Source organism: Somniosus microcephalus, chromosome 3, assembly GCF_052327205.1.
Source record: "Somniosus microcephalus isolate GS21.2 chromosome 3, FLI_Smic_1.0, whole genome shotgun sequence".
Taxonomy (NCBI): domain Eukaryota; kingdom Metazoa; phylum Chordata; class Chondrichthyes; order Squaliformes; family Somniosidae; genus Somniosus; species Somniosus microcephalus.
In genome coordinates, this window is record NC_140989.1 from 166,833,570 (window position 1) to 166,856,543 (window position 22,974).

Genomic DNA, 22,974 nt, shown 5'->3' on the forward strand with positions numbered 1-22,974 from the left:
ACACACACGCTCACAGTGGAACAGAATTCAAAGAAGCATAGTGACTCAGGCCATTTACCACAGTGAGGAGGCTACTCCAGATTCCAACATGTTCAGCATTTAAACTCCCACCCAATTAAAATTAGTTCTTAATGCAAATATTATTCACATTGAATACGGTGTTAGGTGTACATTACCCGAAATGACTTTGCTGAAGGTACATTAATAGATTTGTAATTGTAATTTCTCCTTGGCAAACCAACTGCAGTCATTGAACACTCAAAGGCTTATGGAAGTTATATCCGAAGGGATTCAGTAATCGCTTGACTGGTGCTCCAGTAGCCTATTTCCAGCTAAATGTGATCCAGAATATATTTTTTTAGAAATCAGCCTTCAAAATCACTGTAGCGGATGTTTGCTTATCCTCTGTCTATTGATTTCCACCTAACAACAGCGCTTTTGGTTTTCAAGAACGTTGAATAGGAGCAAGGTCAGTATTGCAGGCCAATTACATTTGTTATTGCAAATTTGAATAAAAAGTGTTCCAAAAAAGAGATGCTTCACAATGCTCAAGATTTCAGTCATCTGTGCAGTGTCCTCATGAATTTCATAAGAAAGACTTGCATTTATATAGCGCCTTCCACTACCACCAGACATCTCAAAGCACTTTACAGCCAATTAAGTACTTTTGAAGTGTAGTCACTGTTGTAATGTGGGAAACGCGGCAGCCAAGTTGTACACAGCAAGCTCCCACAAACAGCAATGTGATAATGACCAGATAACCAGTTTTTGTGATGTTGATTGAGCGATAAATATTGGCCAGTACGCCTGGGAGAACTCCCCTGCTCTTCCTCGAAATAGTGCTATGGGATCTTTTACGTCCACTTCAGAGGGCAGATGGTTTAACGTCTCATCCAAAAGACGGCACCTCCAACAGTGCAGCACTCCCTCAGCACTGCACTGGAGTGTCAGCCTAGATTTATGTGCTCACGTCCCTGGAGTGGGACTTGAACCCACAATAAGAAAAAGTTACAATAAGGTAACTGTCATATAGGTTGGAAAAAGCAGACTAGCACCTGTCAGAAAGGTAGTGAATTTCTTGAGTGTCTCCGGGATAGTTTTCTACAACAATGGCCCAGAAATTCGGGTCGGGGGCTTCCCGCGGGTGCAAGCCCCCGATCTGCACTTACCTAGCGCGCCGGCCGTTGAGCTGTGGGCCCCCGTGGAATTCCGATCCGGGGCCTGGTCCAGCTGCCGGCGCGCAGTGCTTGCGTATCCCAGGGGCGCAGTTAGTTCGAAGCGTCCCCTGGGATCACATGGGCCATGGGGAGCCAATCGGAGCAGGGAATGCTCCATTCATAAGTCTGACAGGAAGTGCTGTCAAACTTAGAAATACTACGGGCCCTTTCTTCTTACAAAACATCACTAAATCTTCAAATAAAATTTTTTTTAAATCACATTTTTTAAATAAACTATAAACTAAATGAAATAACTATTTTAAACAATAATTTAAATTTTTGAAAAAAATAATTTTACTTTCTAATGGGGCTAAAAATAAACTTACCTTGCTTTAAAGTATTTTAAAATAATAAACCTGCGGAAAAAATGTTTTAATTTTAATTAATTCACCACTTACCTTGTAAAAAGCAGGCCTTACGCCTGCTTTTTACATTTCTAAATTCTGCAGGCTTACCCTCCCGGGAAAACCTGTAAAAAAAAACGAAGTTCGATGCACACGCGCAGCCTCTCCCGTGCACGCGTTCGACCTCTGAACCCCTGCTTTCAGGGGAACGGAAGTGCCGGTTTCCCACGCATGCGCAGTGCATGCAGGAAACCGGCACTTCCATTGGGCCTACGGGTGAGTACCCCATGCATACTCATCCATGGAGACCCGAATTTCTGGGCCATTAATATGTCCTAGAACCAACAAGGGGGCAGGCCATACTAGATTTAGGAATGAGTAATGAGCCAGATTTAGTTAACAGCCTAACAGTGCGTGAAAATTATCTAATAGCGATCAGAATATGATCGAGTTCAACGTAGTGTTTCAAAGAGAGAAACATGAAACAGCTACTAAGGCCAGAATTTTTACCGTGGAGTGAGGTTGGGTGCATGTAGGCCGCGTAGCAGGTCGTGTACGCAATGTTCTGCTCAGCGCGTTCTTCAGGGCGAGTGTCACTTAATGACCCTACTTAAAGCAGTCATGCATGTTTTCTGGCCCAATTAAATGGAGCAGTTCTGATGACATGCTATGCAGCCTGCACACACCTAACCTGGCGCACTCCAGTCATTTGAAGGTTGCCAGAGGAGGGTGGAACCTGAAATCGAAAGGGCTGAGTATACTCTTATAAAGCAGCAATAATGGATAGCCAAAGGCAGGGGGCTGCACCACAGTTTTCAGACACATCCCTGCATACTCTGGGGGAGGCAGTCAGAGCTCGCAGGGAGGTCCTGTTCCTTGCAGATAGGCGAAGCAGACCTCCAAAAGAGACCAAATGAGCCTGGCTGGATATAACTGAGGAGGTCAGCAGCAGGGATGTGGTCAGGAGGACCTGGATCCAGTGCAGGAAATGATTCAATGATCTCATGAGGTCAGGAAAGGAGAGTGCAATGCCACACTCACCCTCATCCTGATGTGCCTGTCACCACATCTCCATCACTCTGCCTTCCCAAGCTGACTCCTGCACATAATTCCTCACACCAACATACCTTCCAGGTCCACCCATCTGACTAACCACCCCTGCTGACACTCACCCTCATCCTACTTCAATCATGGTAAGTAACACCACAGAAGGAGGCCATTTGGCATTGGCACCCCACTCCCTCATAGTCACCCTCTAAAGATGTAACCCATCCATTCCTTACACTCATTACATCACTCTCACTCAAAGTTCTCTTCTTTCCCTCCTTACAGGAGAAAAGAGCCCAGAACTCGCGAGAGAGACAAAGAAATGCAGGTGGCCCTCCAGTCTTCACCCAACTAACACCAGCAAAGGAGGGGGCTCTGGAGATCTCGGGAGTTGGAGAGCTGCTGGCAGTGGGAAAGGGAGAGATGGGGACATCCCAGCAACCTGGTGACAGAATCACATCTCAGAAAGTCATATGGCATACAACAGTCATTCATCTGGTGACTGATGTCAGCAGCCAGTGAAATGTCATCATGTGCATAATGGTAACATTACACATTATTAATATATGAATTCTAAATCATCTCTTTACTCTCCAACAGCTCCATCAAGTGCCCCCATTTCTGTCCAGCCGGAGGATGAAGATGACTCCTGAGGAGCCTCCAGCCTCTGAGGGTGCAGCATCAGCAGACCCAGGCACAGCCAGCACCAGCGCAGATACGCACACCCCCGGTGGGTCCTGTGCATCATAGAGTAGTGTTGTCACCTGGTTTCTCACAATTCACAAGTGAGCAAGAGCAGATGGTGGAGACAGGAACAGCAGTGAAGACTCCTCGCCGGAGGGCGCAGGACACTACCAGCTCTGCTCAGCTGCATGCAGACGCTGAGCCTCGGGGGCCATCGAGAAAGAGGGTGATCTTGGAGGGGCAGCAATAATTGCATGAGGCTCTGGCATCTTATGCAGTCGTGATGTCTGCAAATGTGCAGAGAATGGAGGAGTCCATCCCCAACATGAGCACCACCATGTCGCAGGTAATGGTGACAATGTGCTGCTCCATGGAAAGGATGGCCACCTGCATGGAGCAGCAAATGCGTCACTCACACGAGCACATGCTTGCTGTGGACAACAGATGGCAGGCGCTCATAGACCTCATCTCTAGGAGGGATATAAACATGACTTGAATGGCCCCACTGCTGTGCCGCAAGGTGCGCTCCAGCTCCTTGCTAGCAGGAAAGTGCGGGTGGCCCATGAGAGGGGTGATGGTGAGAGGGGACATGGAAGTGGGGGCTCCTCTCAAAGCGCTCCCACTTCTCCACCATTGCGTCGCCCTCAGTCAGAGCCCCACATGCCTCCTTGGATCCCGATGGCCGATTCTGCCCCTGCTCAGTCGCAGGAGGAGCAGACTTTGGCGGGACCCTCACAAGCTTCAACACCCAAAGGATGTCCGCCAAAAGTGTCTGACGTGTCGCAGCAGGGAAGTGAGCAGCCTGCGTCTACCTCTGCTGAAGCCACAGGGGTTGCATCTCATAGAAGCATTCGGAAAAGAAAAATGACACAAAAGTAGATGCACATAAGTATGGACATGGGTGTAGGAACAAATGTTAGTGTTAAGTTTCAGTTATTTTGATGACACAGATAAATGTTTTTCTTTGCACCACTTTCTGGTCTTGTCCATTTTTGCCTCAAACCTTGGAAGTGGCTTGGATTGAATGGTGAGACATCACTTCACCTCGAGCACTGGGGCTTTGGGTGAGAGGAATGGCTTGATCATTGTAGGAATGCTTTATGGTGTTGTTTAGGGGTTGGGGTGTGGTGGGGGGGGGACGTAATATAGCATATGGCAGCCATGTGGCTGCATTGGAGCAAGTTAAGTAAATACAACCATCTTGGGCCTCCCGGGCAGCAATGTGCACCGCTGCTGGTGCCGTCTACATCTCAGGTTCATCCTGCTCCTCATCTCTTACCTGATCCTCTTCCTACCCCTCCTCTGAAGAGGTTGTGTGCTCTGCACCATGCTCCTCCTGCAGCTCCAATCCTCGCTGCTGCGCGTGTTGTGCAGTGCACAGCAGATGATGATCATTCTGGAGATCCTGGCTGGTGCGAACAGAAGGGCTCCTCCAGATCTGTCAAGGCATCTGAAGCACATCTTCAGCATGCCTATTGTGTGCTCTATGTCACATCTGGTGGACATGTGGCTCTCTTTATAATGCTCCTCAGCATCAGTACTTGGCGTCTTCAGGCGTGTCATGACCCATGTCTTCAGTGAATAGCTCTTGTCTCCAAGCAGCCAGCCGGTAGGCCTGTTTCTGGTGCAATGAGCTAAGAGAGGGTGGACTGGCGCAGCACGAGTCATGACAGCTGCCAGGGAATCTGGCGCACACATGTAGGATGATCTTTTTATGGTTGCAGGCGAGCTGCACATTGAGGGAGTGGAAGCCCTTGTGGTTCACAAACACTCCTGGGTGTTGTGGGGGTGCCTTGATGGCCACATGTGTGCAGTCGATTACACCTGTGGGAAGCCAGCCAGAGCCGCAAAGTTGAGCGCCCGCTCAGTAACACTGGCTTCATCAGTAGCAAAGTTGATATAATTGGCTGACTTGTGAAACATGGCATCGGTGACCTGTGTGATGAATCTGTGGCCGGCGGACTGCAAGATCCTGCACATGTCTGCTGCAGATCCCTGGAAGGAGCCTGAGGCAAAGAAGTTGAGGGTGGTGGTGCTTTTGACAGCCACTGGTAAAGCATGTCCACCCATTTCTCTGTGCTGCAGGTCTTCTTCCAGCAAGCTACAAATGTCTGCAACAACCTGGCGCGATAGCCTGAGCCTCCTTTGGCAGTGCTGCTCAGTCATGTTGAGGAAGCTCATCCTCAGCCTGTATAACCTGTGTTGGGGGTATCGCCTCCAGCGCGGTGCAACCCTGTGGTGATCCCCTCTCTCCTGTGGAGCATCAGGTTGTTGAGGAGAAGGCTGCTGCTGTGTTTGCTGCTGCTGCTGGTGCAGCTGCTGGTGTGGCTGCTGCTGGTGGTGGGTCTCATTTTGGTCCGATTCTGAGGACTAAGGTGAAACAGTATAAGCAGCACCCATGCTGATGTAGTAGATGGCAGGTGAAGTGGAGATCAGAGGGCCAATCCCTCAATGTTGTGATAGTGAGTAGCAATGTGGTAAGAGTGGCTTCCGAGGTTTCAGAGATTACCTGCAAACTGCTGACACCCAAATCTGTGGACAAAATGGAGTCAGCAAGAGCCTTTCCATGAGGCAAGCAAAGAGTTGTATTGTTGGAGCATTTATGTGCTTTTCCCAGCTGTCAATGAATGGACTCGCCAATGGCCAATGAGCTTCCACCTCCCCTTCACAGGTGAGGTACCCGAGCTGCGTGAAACCCGTGCTCCTACAGTAAAAGTCAAAAGCTTGCCTTAAAAACCCTCTTAAGGGTTTCTTAGCAAGCAGTTAATGACTTCAATGAAGTCGCCCGCCTCTGCCGATTGGGTCCGTGTTGTGCCTTCAAAGCTGTCCAAGTTAAATGCGCGAGGCGGCGGGCTGACGGTGGGTTCCCGACACTCTCGCTATTTCCACGACTTTTACTGCTGACCCGCCCCCAAACCTGCACACTTGGCAATGGAAACATTTTGGCCTAAGAGTCTAGATTTAGGTCCGGCTGGCTTCAATACGATGAGTTAGATTCTATCCACGGTAAACTGGGTAAATCTGCTAATTGGTAAAACGACAGAAAAAGGGAGGTGTTCAAAAAAAAATATAACGTAATTAAAGTACCATTTTATGCCCCTAAGGAGAAAGAGTTCTACTTGCCAAAAAACAGCCATGGATGACCAAAGAGATAAGGAACAACATAAAACTAAAAGTAAAAGCATACAAAAATGCAAAAACTAGCATAGATCCTGGCAACTGGGAGAGATACAAAGAACAACAAAAGGTAAAAAAAAATAGCAAGAGCTACAAAAAGGGAGTATGAAAAGAAACTTGCAAGGGATATCAAAATCAACACAATTTTTTTTTTACAATTATATTAGGAAAAAGAGGGTGGTCAGGAACAATGTGGGCCCCTGGAAAATTGATGATGATGATATTGTCAATGATAATAAGGAAATGGGGGACATGTTGAATAATTACTATGCATCAGTAACGGAAGAGCATGCTGGACATCCCAAGGAAACTAATATTGAATCAGGGATGGGGGCTCACCAAAATTAATGTAAGCAAAATAACAGTAATGAAGAAAATAATGGCATTAAAGAGTGACAAATCTCTAGGACCAGATAGTTTCCATCCTAGGTTTTTAAAGTAAATAGGTGAGAACATTGAAGGTGCCCTAACTATAATCTTTCAAAGTTCTCGATTTGGGAACCATTCCTTTAGATTGGAAAATTGTGCATGTCACTCCGCTATTTAAGAATGGTGAGAGAGGGAAACCAGGGAATTATAGACCAGTTATCCTAACATCTGTTGTTGGGAAATAACTAGAGCCTATAATTAAGGATAGAGTGACTGAACATCTTAACAATTTTCAGCTGATTAGAGAGAGCCAGCATGGGTTTGTGAAAGGTAGGTCATGCCTGACAAACTTGATTGAATTTTTTGAAGAGGCGACTAAAGTAGCGGACAGGGAAATGTCTATGGATGTTATTTATATGGACTTCCAGAAGGCATTTGATAAAGTCTCTCATAAGAGACTGTTAGCTAAAGTTGAAGCTCATGTAATTGGAAACAGATTATTGACCTGGTTAGGAAACTAGCTGAGTGGCAGGAGACAGAGAGTAGGGATAATTGGCAGGATGTGACCAGAGGTGCCCTGCAAAGATTTGTGTTGGGGCATGAACTAGTCACCATATTTATTAATGACTTAGATGATGGGACAGAAAGCCACATATCCAAGTTTGCTGATGTCCCAAAGATAGTTAGCATTGTAGGCAGTGTAGATGGAAGCATAAAATTACAAAGAGATATTAATAAATTAACAAATTGGCAAAATTGTGACAAATGGATTTCAATGTAGGCAAATGTGAGGTCATCCACTTTGGACCTAAAAAGGATAGAACAGGGTGCTTTCTAAATGGTGAAAAGCTAGAAACAGCGGAGGCCTAAAAAGACTTGGTGGTCCATGTACATAGATCATTAAAATGTCATGGACTGTTACAGAAAATAATCAAAGGAAGATGGTTGTGGTGGTTGGAGGCCAATAATCACAGCCCCAGGACACATTGCAGGAGTTCCTCAGGGCAGTGTCCTAGGCCCAACCATTTCAGCTGCTACCCAGAAGTGGGGATGTTCGCTGACGACAGCAATGTTCAGTTCCATTTGCAGCTCCTGAGATAATGAAGCAGTCCGTGCCCGCATGCAACAAGACCTGGACAACATTCAGGCTTGGGCTCATAAATGGCAAGTAACATTTACGCTGCACATGTGCCAGGCAATGACTACCTCCAACAACAGAGTCTAGCCACCTCCCCTTGACATTCAACAAGCCATTCATTGCCAAATCCCCCAACATCAACATCCTGGGGGTCACCATTGACCAGAAAATTAACTGGACCAGCCACCTAAAACCTCTGGCTACAAGAGCAAGTCAGAGGCTGGGTATTCTGTGGCGAGTAACTCACCTCCTGACTCCCCAAAGCCTTCCCACCATCTACAAGGCACAAGTCAGGAGTGTGATGGAATACTCTCCACACTCAAGAATCTCAACACTATCCAAGACAAAGCAGCCTGCTTGATCGGCACCCCATCCACCACCTTAAACATTCACTCCCTCCGCCACCAGCTCACAGTGGCTGCAGTGTGTACCATCTACAAGATGCACTGCAGCAACTCGCCAAGGCCTTTTCGACACCACCTCCCAAACCCACGACCTCTGCCACCTGGAAGGACATGGGCAGCAGGTGCATGGGAACACCACCACCTGTAAGTTCCCCTCCAAGTCACAAACCATCCTGACTTGGAAATATATCACTGTTCCTTCATCATGGTCAAAATCCTGGAACACCCTCCATAGCAGCACCATGGCAGTACCTTCACCTCACGGACTGCAGCAGTTGAAGAATGCGGCTCACCACCACTTTCTCTAGAGCAATTAGGGATGGGCAATAAATGCTGGCCTTGTCAGTGATGCCTACATACCGTGAATGAATAAAACATATCCCTCATTCCGAATAGGGGTTATTGTGAGCTGACATGTGTATTCTCCTATCTTTCCGGAAGATGACTGAAAAGCACTAGTGAGAAGAGGTTGATTGTAACATAGAAACATAGAAACATAGAAGATAGGAGCAGGAGTAGGCCATTCGGCCCTTCGAGCCTGCTCCGCCATTCAATGAGATCATGGCTGATCATCCAAATTCAGTACCCTGTCCCCGCCTTCTCCCCATATCCCTTGATCCCTTTAGCCTTAAGAAATATATCCAACTCTTTCTTGAATATATTTAATGAACTGGCCTCCACCGCCCTCTGTGGCAGAGAATTCCACAGGTTCACCACTCTCTGGGTGAAGAAATTCCTCCTCATTTCAGTCCTAAATGACTTACCCCTTATCCTTAGACTATGACCCCTGGTTCTGGACTCCTCGGCCATCAGAAACATCCTTCCTGCATCTAGTCTGTCCAGGCCTGACAGAATTTTATAGGTTTCGATGAGATCCCCTCTCAATCTTCTAAACTCCAGTGAGTATAAGCCCAATCAACACAATCTCTCCTCATACGTCATTCCTGCCATCCCAGGTATCAGCCTGGTGAATCTTCTCTGCGCTCCCTCCATGGCAAGAACATCCTTCCTCAGGTAAGGCGATCATAACTGCACACAATACTCAAGGTGCGGTCTCACCAAGGCCCTGTACAACTGTAGCAAGACATCCTTGTTCCTGTACTCAAACCCTCTTGCTACGAAGGCCAACATACCATTTGACTTCTTAACCGCCTGCTGCACCTGCATGCTTACCTTCAGCGATTGGTGCACAAGAACACCCAGGTCTCTTTGCACTTCCCCTTCTCCCAATCTATTGCCATTCAAATAATAATCTGCCTTCCTGTTTTTGCCACCAAATTGGATAACCTCACATTTATCCACATTATATTGCATTTGCCATGTTTCTGCCCAATCACCCAACCTGTCCAAATCGTACTGGAGTTTCACGACATCCTCCTCACAGCATACACTCCCACCCAGCTTTGTGTCATCTGCAAATTTGGAGATATTACATCCAATTCCCTCGTCCAGATCATTAATATATATCGTGAACAGCTGGGGTCCTAGGACCGATCCTTGCGGTACCCCACTAGTCACTGCCTGCCACTCGGAAAACGACCCGTTTATTCCAACTCTTTGCTTTCTGTCCGCCAACCAGTTCTCTATCCAAGTCAATACCTTGCCCCCAATCCCATGTGCCTTAATTTTGCATGCAATCTCTTATGTGGGACCTTATCGAAAGCCTTCTGAAAGTCCAAATACACCACATCCACTGGTTCTCCCTTATCCATTTTACCAGTTACATGCTCAAAAAATTCCAGTAGATTAGTCAAGCATGACTTCCCCTTCATAAAACAATGCTGACTTTGTCCTATTAAATTATGATTATCCAAATGTCCTGTTACTGTCTCCTTAATAATGGACTCCAAAATTTTACCTATCACAGATGTTAGGCTAACCGGTCTATAGTTTCCAGCCTTCTGTCTACTGCCCTTTTTAAATAAGGGTGTTACATTAGCAGTTTTCCAGTCTGCCGGGACCTTTGCCGAATCCAGGGAGTTTTGGAAAATTATTACCAATGCATCCACAATCCCTATCGCCACTTCCCTCAAGACCCTAGGATGTAAGCCATCAGGTCCAGGTGATTTATCTGCCTTGAGTCCCATTATTTTACCGAGTACCACTTCCTTAGTGATTTTGATCGTGTTTAGCTCCTCACCCCCTTTAGCCCCCTGTTTGTCCAGTGTTGGGATATTCTTAGTGTCTTCTACTGTAAAGACTGATATAAAATATTCATTCAGTGTTTTTGCCATCTCCATATTTCCCACATTAATTTCCCGGTCTCATCCTCTAAGGGACCAACATTTACTTTAGCCACCCTTTTTCTTTTTATATAACTATAAAAACTCTTACTATCTGTTTTTATATTTTTTGCTAATTTACTTTCATAATCTATCTTCCCTTTCTTAATCAAACTTTTTGTTATTTTTTGCTGTCTTTTAAAGTTTTCCCAATCCTCTATCCTCCCACTAGATTTGGCTACCTTATATGCCCTTGTTTTTAGTCGAATACTATCCTTAATTTCTTTACTTAGCCACGGATGGCTGTCTTTTCTTTTACACCCTTTTCTTCTCAGTGGAATATATTTTTTTCAGAAGTTGTAAAATAACTCCTTAAATGTACACCACTGATCATGTATCGTCTTACCCTTTGATCTATTTTCCCAATCCACTCTACTCAATTCCGCTCTCATACCTTCATAGTCTCCTTTATTCAAGCTTAGCATGCTTGTTTGAGATCCAACCTTCTCACCCTCTAATTGAATATGGAATTCAACCATGTTATGGTCACTCATTCCAAGGGGATCCTTTACTAGGACATTTTTAATGAATCCTGTCTCGTTACACAGGACCAGATCTAAGGTTGCTTGCCCCCTGGTCGGTTCAGTTACATACTGCTCAAGAAATCCATCTCTAATACACTCAATGAACTCATCCTCAAGGCAGCCCTGCCCAATTTGATTTGTCCAATTAATATGATAGTTAAAATCCCCCATAATTATAGATGTTCCCTTATTACAAGCCTCAACTATTTCCTGATTGATACTCCATCCAACAGAGTTGCCACTGTTCGGAGGCCTATAGACTACGCCCACTAGTGTTTTTTTCCCCTTATTATTCCTTACCTCCACCCAAACTGTTTCATTATCCTGATCTTTTGACCCAATATCATTTCTCTGTATTACAGTGATTCCTTCCTTTATTAACATAGCCACCCCACCTCCCCTTCCTTCCTGCCTGTCCTTCCTGATCGTTAAATAACCTGGTATGTTTAATTCCCAGGCATTGTCACCCTGCAGCCATGTTTCTGTAATGGCCACAAGATCACACCCATATGTAGTTATTTGTGCCATTAACTCGTCTATTTTGGCCGATAAATCCCCAGGGCCTGATAATCTACATCCCGGGGTACTTAAGGAAGTGGCCCTAGAAATAGTAGATGCATTGATGTTCATCTTCCAGAACTCGATAGACTCTCAAACAGTACCCATGGATTGGAGGGTAGCTAATGTTACCCCACTATTCAAAAAAGGTGGTAGAGAAAAAGCGGGGAATTATAGACCGGTAAGCCTGACATTGGTAGTGGGGAAAATGCTAGAGTCCATTATAAAAGATGTAATAGCAGAGCACTTGGAAAGCAGTGACAGGATCGGATTGGGGGTAATATTCTGGCATGGATAGAGGATTGGCTATCTAACAGAAGGCAGAGAGTTGGGATAAATGGTTCATTCTCAGATTGGCAATCAGTAACTAGTGGTGTTCCACAGGGGTCAGTGCTGGGTCCCCAACTCTTTACAATCTATATTAACGATTTGGAGGAGGGGACCGAGTGTAACATATCAAAGTTTGCAGATGATACTAAGATGGGAGGGAAAGTAGTGAGTGAGGAGGACATAAAAAACCTGCAAGGGGACATAGACAGGCTAAGTAAGTGGGCAGAGATTTGGCAGATGGAATACAATACTGGAAAGTGTGAGGTTATGCACTTTGGTAGGAAAAATCGTAGAGCAAGTTATTATCTTAATGGCAAGAAACTGGAAAGTACTGAAGTACAAAGGGATCTGGGGGTCCTGGTGCACGAAACTCAAAAGGTTAGTATGCAGGTGCAGCAAGTGATTAAGAAGGCCAATGGAATGTTGGCTTTCATTGCTAAGGGGATAGAATATAAAAATAGGGAGGTATTGCTTCAGTTGTACAAGGTATTGGTGAGACCGCACCTGGAATACTGCGTACAGTTTTGGTGTCCATACTTAAGAAAGGACATACTTGCTCTCGAGTCAGTACAAAGAAGGTTCACTCGGTTAATCCCGGGGATGAGGGGATGGATATATGAGGAGAGGTTGAGTAGATTGGGACTCTACTCATTGGAGTTCAGAAGAATGAGAGGCGATCTTATTGAAACATATAGGATTGTGAAGGGGTTGGATCGGGTGGATGCGGGGAGGATGTTCCCGATGATGGGTGAAACTAGAACTAGGGGGCATAGTCTTAGAATAAGGGGCTGCTCTTTCAAAACTGAGATGAGGAGGAACTACTTCACTCAGAGGGTGTTAGGTCCATGGAATATGCTGCCCCAAACAGCTGTAGAAGCTACATCATTACATAAATTTAAAACAGAAATAGGCAGTTTCCTAGAAGTAAAGGGAATTAAGGGTTACGGGGAGCGGGCAGGAATTTGGACATGAGTCTAGGTTTGGATCGGTCGTGGCCCTGTGGGTAGTGGAGCGGGCCCAGGGGCCATGTAGCCTGATCCTGCTCCTATTTCGGGTGTCTAATTCTGTTAGATTCAGGAGATGGTTCTGTGATAGTGGATTGGCAGTTAGGATCAGATCAGCCATGATCTTATTGAATGGCGGAGCAGGCTCGAGGGGCCGATTGGCCTACTCCTGCTCCTATTTCTTATGTTCAGTCCCATCAATTTTCCTAACACCATTTCCCTACAAATACTGATTTCTTTCAGTTTCACCCTTTCATCAGACCCTATGTTCCCCGGCATCTCTGGGAGGTTATTTGTATCTTCCTTTGTGAAGACAGAACCAAAATATGTATTTAGTTGGTCGGCCATTTCTTTGTTCCCCATTATAAATTCCCCTGATTCTGACTGCAAGGGACCTACGCTTGACTTCACCAATCTTTTTCTCTTCACATATCGATAAAAGCTTTTACAGTCGGTTTTTATGTTCCCTGCAAGCTTACTCTCATATTCTATTTTCCCTTTCTGAATTAATCCCTTTGTCCTCCTTTGTTGAATCCTAAACTGCTCCCAATCCTCAGGATTATTGCTTTTTCTGGCCAATTTATATGTCCTCTCTTTGGATCTTATGCTATCCCTAATTTCCCTTGTTAGCCACGGTTGAGTTACCTTTTATGTTTTATTTTTATGCCAAACTGGGATGAACAAATTCTGTAGCTCATCCATTCGGTCTTTGAATGTTTGCCATTGCCTATCCACTGTCAACCCTTTGAGTGCCATTCCCCAATCAATCCTACCCAACTCGCTCCTCAGACCATCGTAGTTTCCTTTATTTAAATTGAGGACCCTAGTCTCTGATTCAACTACTTCATTCTCCATCTTAATGAAGAATTTGATCATATTATGATCGCGCCGACCCAAGGGGCCTCGTACAACAAGATTGCTAGTTAATCCTTTCTCATTACATAATACCCAGTCTAAGGTGGCCTGATCTCTGGTTGGTTCCTCGACATATTGGTCCAGGAAACCATCCTGTAAACACTCCAGGAATTCCTCCTCCACGGTATTGTTACTAATTTGGTTGGCCCAATCTATATGTAGATTAAAGTCACCCATGATGACTGCTGTGCCCTTATTGCACGCTTCTTTAATTTCCCTTTTAATGCCATTCCCAACCTCCGCCTTACTGTTTGGAGGTCTATATACCGCTCCCACTAACGTTTTTTTCCCCTTAGTATTCCTCAATTCTACCCATACAGATTCCACATCATCAGAGCTAATATCCTTCATTACCATTGTGTTAATCCCTTCTTTAACCAGTAATGCTACCCCACCTCCCTTTCCTTTCTGCCTATCTTTTCTGAATATCGAATACCCCTGAATGTTGAGTTCCCAATCTTGGCCATCCTTGAGCCATGTTTCCGTAATCCCAACCAAATCATCTTCGTTTACCTCTATTTGCGCAGCCAATTCATCCACCTTATTACAAATGCTCCTCGCATTAAGACACAAAGCCTTTAGGCTTGTTTTTTTAACGCTCTTAGACCTATTAGAATTATTATTTACTGTGGCCATGTTTGATTTAAACCCTTGATTTCTCTGCCTGTCACTTTTGTTTTTCTCCTCCCTATCTTTTGCTTTTATCCTTGTTTCTGTTTCCTCTGTCTCCCTGCTTAGGTTCCCAACCCCCTGCCATTTTAGTTTAAACCCTCCCCCACAGCACTAGCAAACACTCCCCCTAGGACATCGGTTCCAGCCCTGCTCAGGTGCAAACCGTCCGGTTTGAACTGGTCCCACCTCCCCCAGAACCGGTTCCAATGGCCCAGGAACTTGAATCCCTCCCCCTGGCACCATTCCTCTAGCCACGTATTCATCTGAAGTATCCTTCTATTTCTACTCTGACTAGCACATGGCACTGGTAGCAATCCTGAGATTACTACCTTTGAGGTCCTGTTTTTTAATTTATCTCCTAACTCCCTATATTCCGCTTTTAGGACCTCATCCCAGCCAAAAAACTGGTTTACTTTGCATGTAATACATGACTGAACAGAAGATAGTTTTCAGTAAAATGCAATGACTTTCTTATCACTCCTTGTAGGCTGGAAAATTAAAATATGGAACTTTGCAGTTTTTATATGGTCCTAACTCCATTTAAAATTCAGCAATCTCAGACCTAACCTAAGAACATGAGACTGCCATATCTCATCTTGACTGTTCGAGGCTCAATAGCAAGATTTTTATGTGTGGGAAGAAGAGGGGCAAAAGTGAAACCTTCGACCCCTCCCTCAGCTCTCCATCAAATGGTTGCCTTGCCAAGCTGTCAATTATTTATGCTACCACCTTGATTGAGATCCCCTTTTAGTGTGGAAGCCGCAGAAACTACATTGTCGATTTAGCTAAGCCCCCTGCTGTGTGCAATGAATAGAATCCATTCTTGCATTACAAATGCAAACTTCTCTGGATTGTACTATCAATCAACTCCACCTCCATCCCATCTCAAAACTGATATGAACTGTTCTACTGGAAGTTAATCAATTTACACTCAAGGGGCCCCATCAGAATTTCAAACCATCTTCAGGGTTTCTGTTATTAGGTAGATAAATATGCTGGAACTCCAGGAATTAACCCTTTGTATAGTATGAATTAAACCAAAAGTCCCCTCCAGGCCAAATAGGTAAAAATCTCAAAATTTTACTACTTCTAATATGGACATTTACTACCATTGGGATTTTAAAGATATTTGATGGGAATTAGGATAAAGTTTTGGTTTACTGAGTGAGGTCGGTCCAACAGCCTATGAAATGGGATACCCTCGTTCTCATCAAGAGCGACAGATTTCACACAATACTCAGCCTATGTTAAGCATATTCTCATTCATTGGTTGCAATTACAATTAAAAAAAGTTAGTGTATCTTTTACGGATTGGTTTCTGAATTACCTACCAGGTGGAGTTTCAAGTTGTTTTGGTGTGAGGCACTGATGACTTTGGCAATATGGTGTATTGAATAGTAGGTGATGGCTGTCAATGCATTAGAGCTCTTTTTAAAATTCTAGCACCAGGCATTTCACATCAGTCTGAAAACCTAATCAAATACATTTTATGCATATTAAGTGTATTCATTTAACATTTAGAGGCCAAGGTTTTGAATGCGTACTCTCAGTATGGGGCTCATCCATTGGAAATTATGACGGTCCCATGATTTTCCATCTATTAATGTTATTAATATGATGGGGTGTGTGCCCCTATACAGGCTCATGGGGGACAAGGCTCCGTGCAACTGTGCTGCAATTGCACCTTTGTAGAGAAGCCTTTGAGAGTCTATAAATTGCTGTTTGCATCATTAGCAGTTGGACATTTGCCTCACTCCTGTGACATTCCTTTGCAATTTTAAACTGTTTTAAATGGGTTAACACCCCTGTTTCAATAGTGGACGGAGAAATGTCATTGAATGTGGAGACCATCCAGCTGCTGATATACTAATTCCTAGTCCCATATGTGATTGTGTCCCTTGCATTGGTGTTTGCAGTAATGATGGAAAGGTCACTGTGGAATGATTGACAGCTGCTGGAGGACTCTCCAGTTCTGGATTAATTTCTTATGTCATGTGTTTGATTTTCAAATCAGACTGCAGCATGATTTTACTTCATATAACATTCAGCAGAAAACCTGTTCAAAAAGGCCTACCACCATCTTCCATCTTCTCAAAGACAACTAGGGATGGGCAATTAGTGCCAGCCTTGCCAGCATTGTCCACATCCCGAGAATGATTTTTTTAAAGCGATGGAGCAGGCCTGGGGCACTAGTCACAGCATAATCAGGGCCAGCTGCTGAGATTGACTGAAATTTTATTTTTAAAGCCAACCAAAATTTAGATTTTGTCGGGCTTGAAGGTTTAAAATTAATTAATTCAATCCCCCTCCTACTCTACAGACCATAGCAATGCTGCATGCCAGGAATGAACTGGTGTTCCTCATATCCAGCATGCCAGGGTACAAATCACAGGGCATATCCTGGTTGATGTACTCCAGTCAGTTGTACACTTGCTGTGTAGGTCTCTGGGTAAGTGCATTCTACATTCCCTCCCTCACTTCATGCAGACAATTCTAGAAGTGGCAGAGGAAGGGCAGTTCCTGAGTATCCACGCAAATGAGTAGAGGGAACTTCAGTTTCACATCTCTTTTGAAAGGCAGCACTTCCAACAATGCAATACACCCTTATTATCGATTACATGTTTAAATCCCAGGGTGGGACTTGAACCCACAGACTTCTGATTCAAGGCGAGTGATATTAATTTTGAGCCAAGATGATACTTAAAAAGCTGAAAAGCTCATGTATGTGCCGTGGAGGCTGTAACCTACTTTAGAACAGGTGCACGTCAACAACACCCAGTTATACTCTGCGCAGTTGCCTGGTCAGGGAAAGTGGAATGTGTGAAGCTGCACGTACAGAACTACAAGTCCTCCAAATACACCAGTTAAAATGTTAAAGTTAGCGGAGCTGATGAGGCAATAGGTTCTTTCCCCAACACAAACAATAAACAAAATTAATGTTTCTAGTCTGCTTTCTACTGCTTCCATTTATACTGCGGAGTCCAGGAAATGCGAGACTGCCTCGTAAACTTGCCAGAATTCAATGCACCGTCCTATCACCAGTTATGCTGCAATTTTTGCATGACACCGTAAGAAACTCTTACAGTTGTACAAAACTAGAGTACAAGAGAGCAACTAAATACACAACTTGACTCCACTTTACCTTCAGTGTGAACAGCAGATACGTAGGTCCAGTTGTACCTCTGCACAATATCCAGCATGGCCCTGGCTTGGAGGGTATCTGAAGGAACAACCCGGAGGAAATATTGAAACAGGGTCTTGTCACTCAGGTCGATGCTTGTGGCGGAGTAGGCGATCTGGGGGATGTTGAAGAGCTGCAGGAGGTTCTGTACTTGGATGGCCACAGAACTGGAGCCTGGCCCAATGACCCCAGCTATGGGAGTCTTGGCTTTTGACCCAGCGACTGGTCCTTCGAGACACTGGGTCAGTCCATCCCTCTCGTTCCGCATTGAGATGAGGGAGTCTCGGATAAACTCGATACTTTGCTCGAGGGCAACCGACGAATGCCAGCAAGAGTCTCTGATCTCGCAGCCCAGAGTGATGTTGGGCAAGAGGTTGAGGTTGGCGTTGATCTTGTCCAGAGTGTGGAACATGGCTTCCACTCGCTGAATCCCATACTGCTCTCGAACTTCTCCACATTTCCTCTCGGGCACTTTCTCGGCCGGGGGCTGATGGTGCACCGAGAAGAGAGCCCCTATGATCACATCGCCATCCTTCCGAGCCACCGAGCGTTGAGCCGAGTTCATGGAGAGCAGAACTCTTTTCCCGACTTCCGGCTCTCGGACGCTGAGAATCACCGGGATGAAAAGCAGCCAAAGGGTCACAATCTCAATGCAAGGAGGCTTGCAGCTTCCGAGCCTGCTCTTCATGGTCATCCTCTTAGCCGACAAATTAAGAGGGGTTTATGATTTCAAAGGTCATCCAGTCGCGCCAAACATAATTGCACCTGCAAAAGGAACAATCATCAAAAACTCAAAAGCGGAATTAAACACACACCTGCATGGACTAGGTCCAGCTCACAGCAATGACGTGTGAGTGGGGGTCGCTCTTTTACCCAGAATTATAATGCTGGTGTCATAACGACCTTGATGTAAAACAAAAAACAAACTGTATGTAAAAAGTCAAGGCGAGTTTTTGGGGAGGGTCTCATCAAACTTGTGCAAGGTATAAATCAGATCAGAACGAATGGGAACTCGGCTCCTGACACCTAAGTATCTCCATGCAGAAGAGATCTCAGCTCGCACACCTTGCAACAGACTGACTTCACCAGGGGGCGGGCCAGCGTTCACCAGAAACGCAACCAATCGCAGATTTATATCTAAATGTGCTCAGGTCAGATTCCAAGGAGCGCAATTACCCGTGCATTTATTTTCAAGCTGCATTCAGACCAACAGGACTAACATTTGTATAAAATGAGCATTTTTAACATCAGTAACACCTTCATGCACTAAAATCAACGGGAAAGTGCAGGAAAATTCATCAAAGATTCGTTCAGATAGTTATAAAATACGCCTTATAAGTGGTATTATTCCAACACACATCTACATGAATAGAACATGAGGGGGCTTTTAGGCAGAATCGCGCACTGTAACCTAGTTACACTGAGATAATACCGTTAAGATCTAGGTTCTCATCGCAAGTCCCTTCAGCAGATCTACCTTTACTAGATTTAACACGCAGTTTTCAACCTTCGTTTCCCCCTCTTGAATTTATGGCTCCGTTAGCTACACTTTTTCAACATCGTATTAATCGATAGATGTAGCCTCACAGCCGGGCGATAATACTTGGTTATTTACCAGCGATCTTTCTGTGTCAGAGATAGATTCAGCACCAAGGTCAGCGCAAAGCCATTCCAACCCCGCCAGCTAAATCCAGGCGTTAACGAACTCCTCAACAAAGTTCATGTTGGCTTGTTCAAATTCTCTCACGCCAAGCCCATCATGGTCAAACACTGGGCTGTGTGCAGGTTGCCGGGAATAGTTCAAATCGGTGGCACGGCTGGTCAACCCTGTGTGTTGCACAGAAACGCATCGAGGAGACTTGGCTTGCACTCCTCAGCGCGCACAAGACAAGAACAAGTCGGCAACTGAAGCAAACCCATGTTTCTGCAAGAGAAGCGCTGCAATGTCGTTGCATTTGCTCGGGTTAGCTGGCAGAATATTTGTTTCACAGCCAAATTCTCCACTCCAAACACATGAGAATGAGCAAATTAAATTACAGACTTACCTGCGACCGTTGCAATGATCACATGCCTTCCGAGCCAGGCGGATCCTGCCTTCACTCTGCTCTCATTCGCAATAGGGCAGGTCTATCGCATGGAGCTGCTTTGCCTACACACTCCTGCCCTCTGTCTGCCACTCCATTTTACTGCAGAGCTGAAATCAGGGCATCTCCACCCATCAACGTTAGCTTGCTGTCTGTTAACGAATTGCACGCAGCCAAAAGTCGAGAGAGGCCGCTCACAGCAGAAACCCGTGTACCAGAAAAAAAAGCTACCAATACCCCGGGCGAAATCGTAAAGGTTTCTTTTTTTAAAAATGAACAGGTCTGTGATCTGCACAAGGGAAGCTTTCGCCCCTAAAGTAATCTTTCTGCAAACTTGCAGTGGGAAATGTTGCTTTACACCAAGTAAATAGAATGGCCCAGGGCCAATCTGATTTAAAAAATAGAACCTCAAGACTAAATACTTGGTTTCTCATAGCAACTATTCCCGAAGGCTAGAAATATCCCAGTTTCTCAATGTGACTATAATTCAATAGAGTACAACTCACATAATGTCCAAAGGGGAATGCCCAGAAGTCTGAATGCCTATGTTGATGGACCAATAAGAATGGCACTGTGTCAACAACAGAAAAACAATTCTGCAAGGAGTCTCTCGGAGGTACAACTAATAGAATAATATAGACACATGTCTAATTTGAACAAAACAAAAGGAAACTCATAATCTAAAGCCTAATCATTATTCTAAACCTTTATAAAACACTGGTTAGGCCTCAGCTGGAGTATTGTGTCCAATTCTGGGCACCGCACTTTAGGATGGATGTGAAGGTCTTCGAGAGGGTGCAGAGGAGATTTACAAGAATGGTTCCAGGGATTAGGGACTTCAGTTATGTGGTGACCCCTAGAGAAGCTGGGGTTGTTCTCCTTCTCTGTTAGAACAGAGAAGGTTAAGGGGAAATTTAATAGAGGTGTTCAAAATTAGGAAGGGTTTTGATAGAGTAGATAGGGAGAAATTGTTTCCACTAGCAGGAGGGTTGGGAACCAGAGAACACCAAAGTAAGATCACTGGCAAAAGAACCAGAGAGGAGATAAGGAGAAATTATTTTACACAGTGAGTTGTTATGATCTGGAATGCACTGCCAGAAAGTGTGGTGGAAACAGATTTGATTGTAACTTTCAAAAGGGAATTGGATAAATATTGAAAGCTGGTCCGGATGGGATGTATCCTAGGTTGCTGAAGGAAGTGAGGCTGAAAATTGCGAAGGCTCTGACCACAATTTTCCAATCCTCCTTATATATGGGAGTGGTGCAAGAGGATTGGAGGATTGCAAATGTTACAACCCTGTTCAAAAAACGTGAGAGGCCAGTCAGGCTAACGTCGGTGGTGGGAAAACTTTTAGAGACAATAATCCGGGACAAAATTAATTGCCGGTTGGAAAAATATGAGTTAATAAATGAAAGCCAGCATGGATTTGTTAAAGGCAAATCATGTTTGACTAACTTTATTGAGTTCTTTGAAGCAGTAATGGAGAGGGATGATGAGAGTAGTATAATTGATGTTGTGTCTATGGTCTTTCAATAGCTGTTTGAGAAAGTACCGCATAATAAATTTGTTAGCAAAATTGAAGCCCATGGGTTCAAAGGGGCAGTGACAGCATGGATGAAAAATTGGCTAAGGTTCAGAAAGCAGAGAGTAGTGGTGAACAGTTGTTTTTCAGACTGGAGGAAGGTATACAGTGGTGTCCCCCAAGGGTCGGTATTAAGACCTCTGCTCTTTTTGATATATATTAATGACCTGGACTTGGGTACACAGGGCATAAATTCAAAGTTTGCAGATGACACAAAACTTGGAAATGTAGAAAAGAGTGAGGAGGATAGTAATAGACTCCAGGAGGACATAGACAGACTGCTGAAATGGGAAGACACATGGCAGATGAAATTTATTGTAGAGAAGTGTGAAGCGATCCATTTTGTTAAGAAGATTGAGGAGAGGCAATATAAACTAAATGGTACAACTTTAAAGGGGGAACAGGAACAGAGAGACTGGTGGTGTACTTGGGGTGACGGTGGCGGGACAAGTTGAAAAGATCGTTAAGAAGGCATACCGGATCCTTGGCTTTATTTATAGAGGCACAGAGTGCAAAAACAAGGAGGTTATGCTAAACCATTATAAAACACTGGTTAGGCCTCAGCTGGAGTACTGTGTTCAATTGTGGGCATCACACTTTAGAAGGGTGTCAAGGCCTTAGAAAGATTGCAGAAGAGATTGACCGGAATGGTACCGGGCATGTGGGACTTCAGTTGTGTGGAGAGACTGGAGAAGCTGGGATTGTTCTCTTTAGAGCAGAGAAGGATAAGGGGAGATGTGATAGAGATGTTCAAAATCATGCAGGGTTTTGATGTAATAAGTAAGGAGTGGCAAAAGGGTCAGTAACCAAAGGACACAGATTTAAGGTAATTGGCAAAAGAATCAGAGGTGACATGAGAAAAAGTGAGTTGTAAGGGTGGTGGAAGCAGATTCAATAGTAACTTTCAAAAGGGAATTGGATAAATACCTGCAAGGGAAAGGTTGCAGGGCTATACGCAAAGAGCTGGGGAATGCGGCTAATTTGATAGCTCTTTCAAAGAGCCGGCACAACATGATGGGGTGAATGGCCTCCTTCTGTGCTGTATCATTTTATCTTTCTATGATTCTATGAAAAGGGAAAAATTGCATGGCTATGGGGGAAGAGTGGGTGAGTGGGGCTCATTGGATAGCTCTTTCGAAGAGCCGGCACAGGCACGATGGGCTGAATGGCCTGCTTCGGTACTGTAAGATTCTATGATTCTGTAATATAATGAAGAGAAAGAGCTGTCCCCAAACAGGACTTAAAGCACAACTTAAATTTAATAGCTTAGAGCATAAAAATGAAATCCTTTTAAAATTTTTCAGTTGCTTATGTCTTTTTTATTTATAAATGATACAGCTGCGTGATAGTGTGCTCTGGGTATAGCTAAGACCATTGCATATTTAAATGTTTCAATGATTGTTTTAGAATTCTAAGTATATAAAAAAGAAAGCACAAATGTCTAATCACCATCCTTTGTCT

General features: G+C 44.6%; 1 protein-coding gene across 1 annotated transcript in view; it reads right to left on the reverse strand.

Moving 5' to 3' along the window:
• Nucleotides 1-18,540, reverse strand: part of LOC147121528 (metabotropic glutamate receptor 1-like) — a 564,257-nt gene extending 545,717 nt beyond the window's left edge. Inside the window, exon 1 of the mRNA XM_085977873.1 lies at nt 17,808-18,540. Coding sequence (XP_085833999.1) covers nt 17,808-18,540 — 733 coding nt within the window. The remainder of the gene's footprint in view (nt 1-17,807) is intronic.
• Between the last annotated feature and the right edge of the window lie 4,434 nt (nt 18,541-22,974).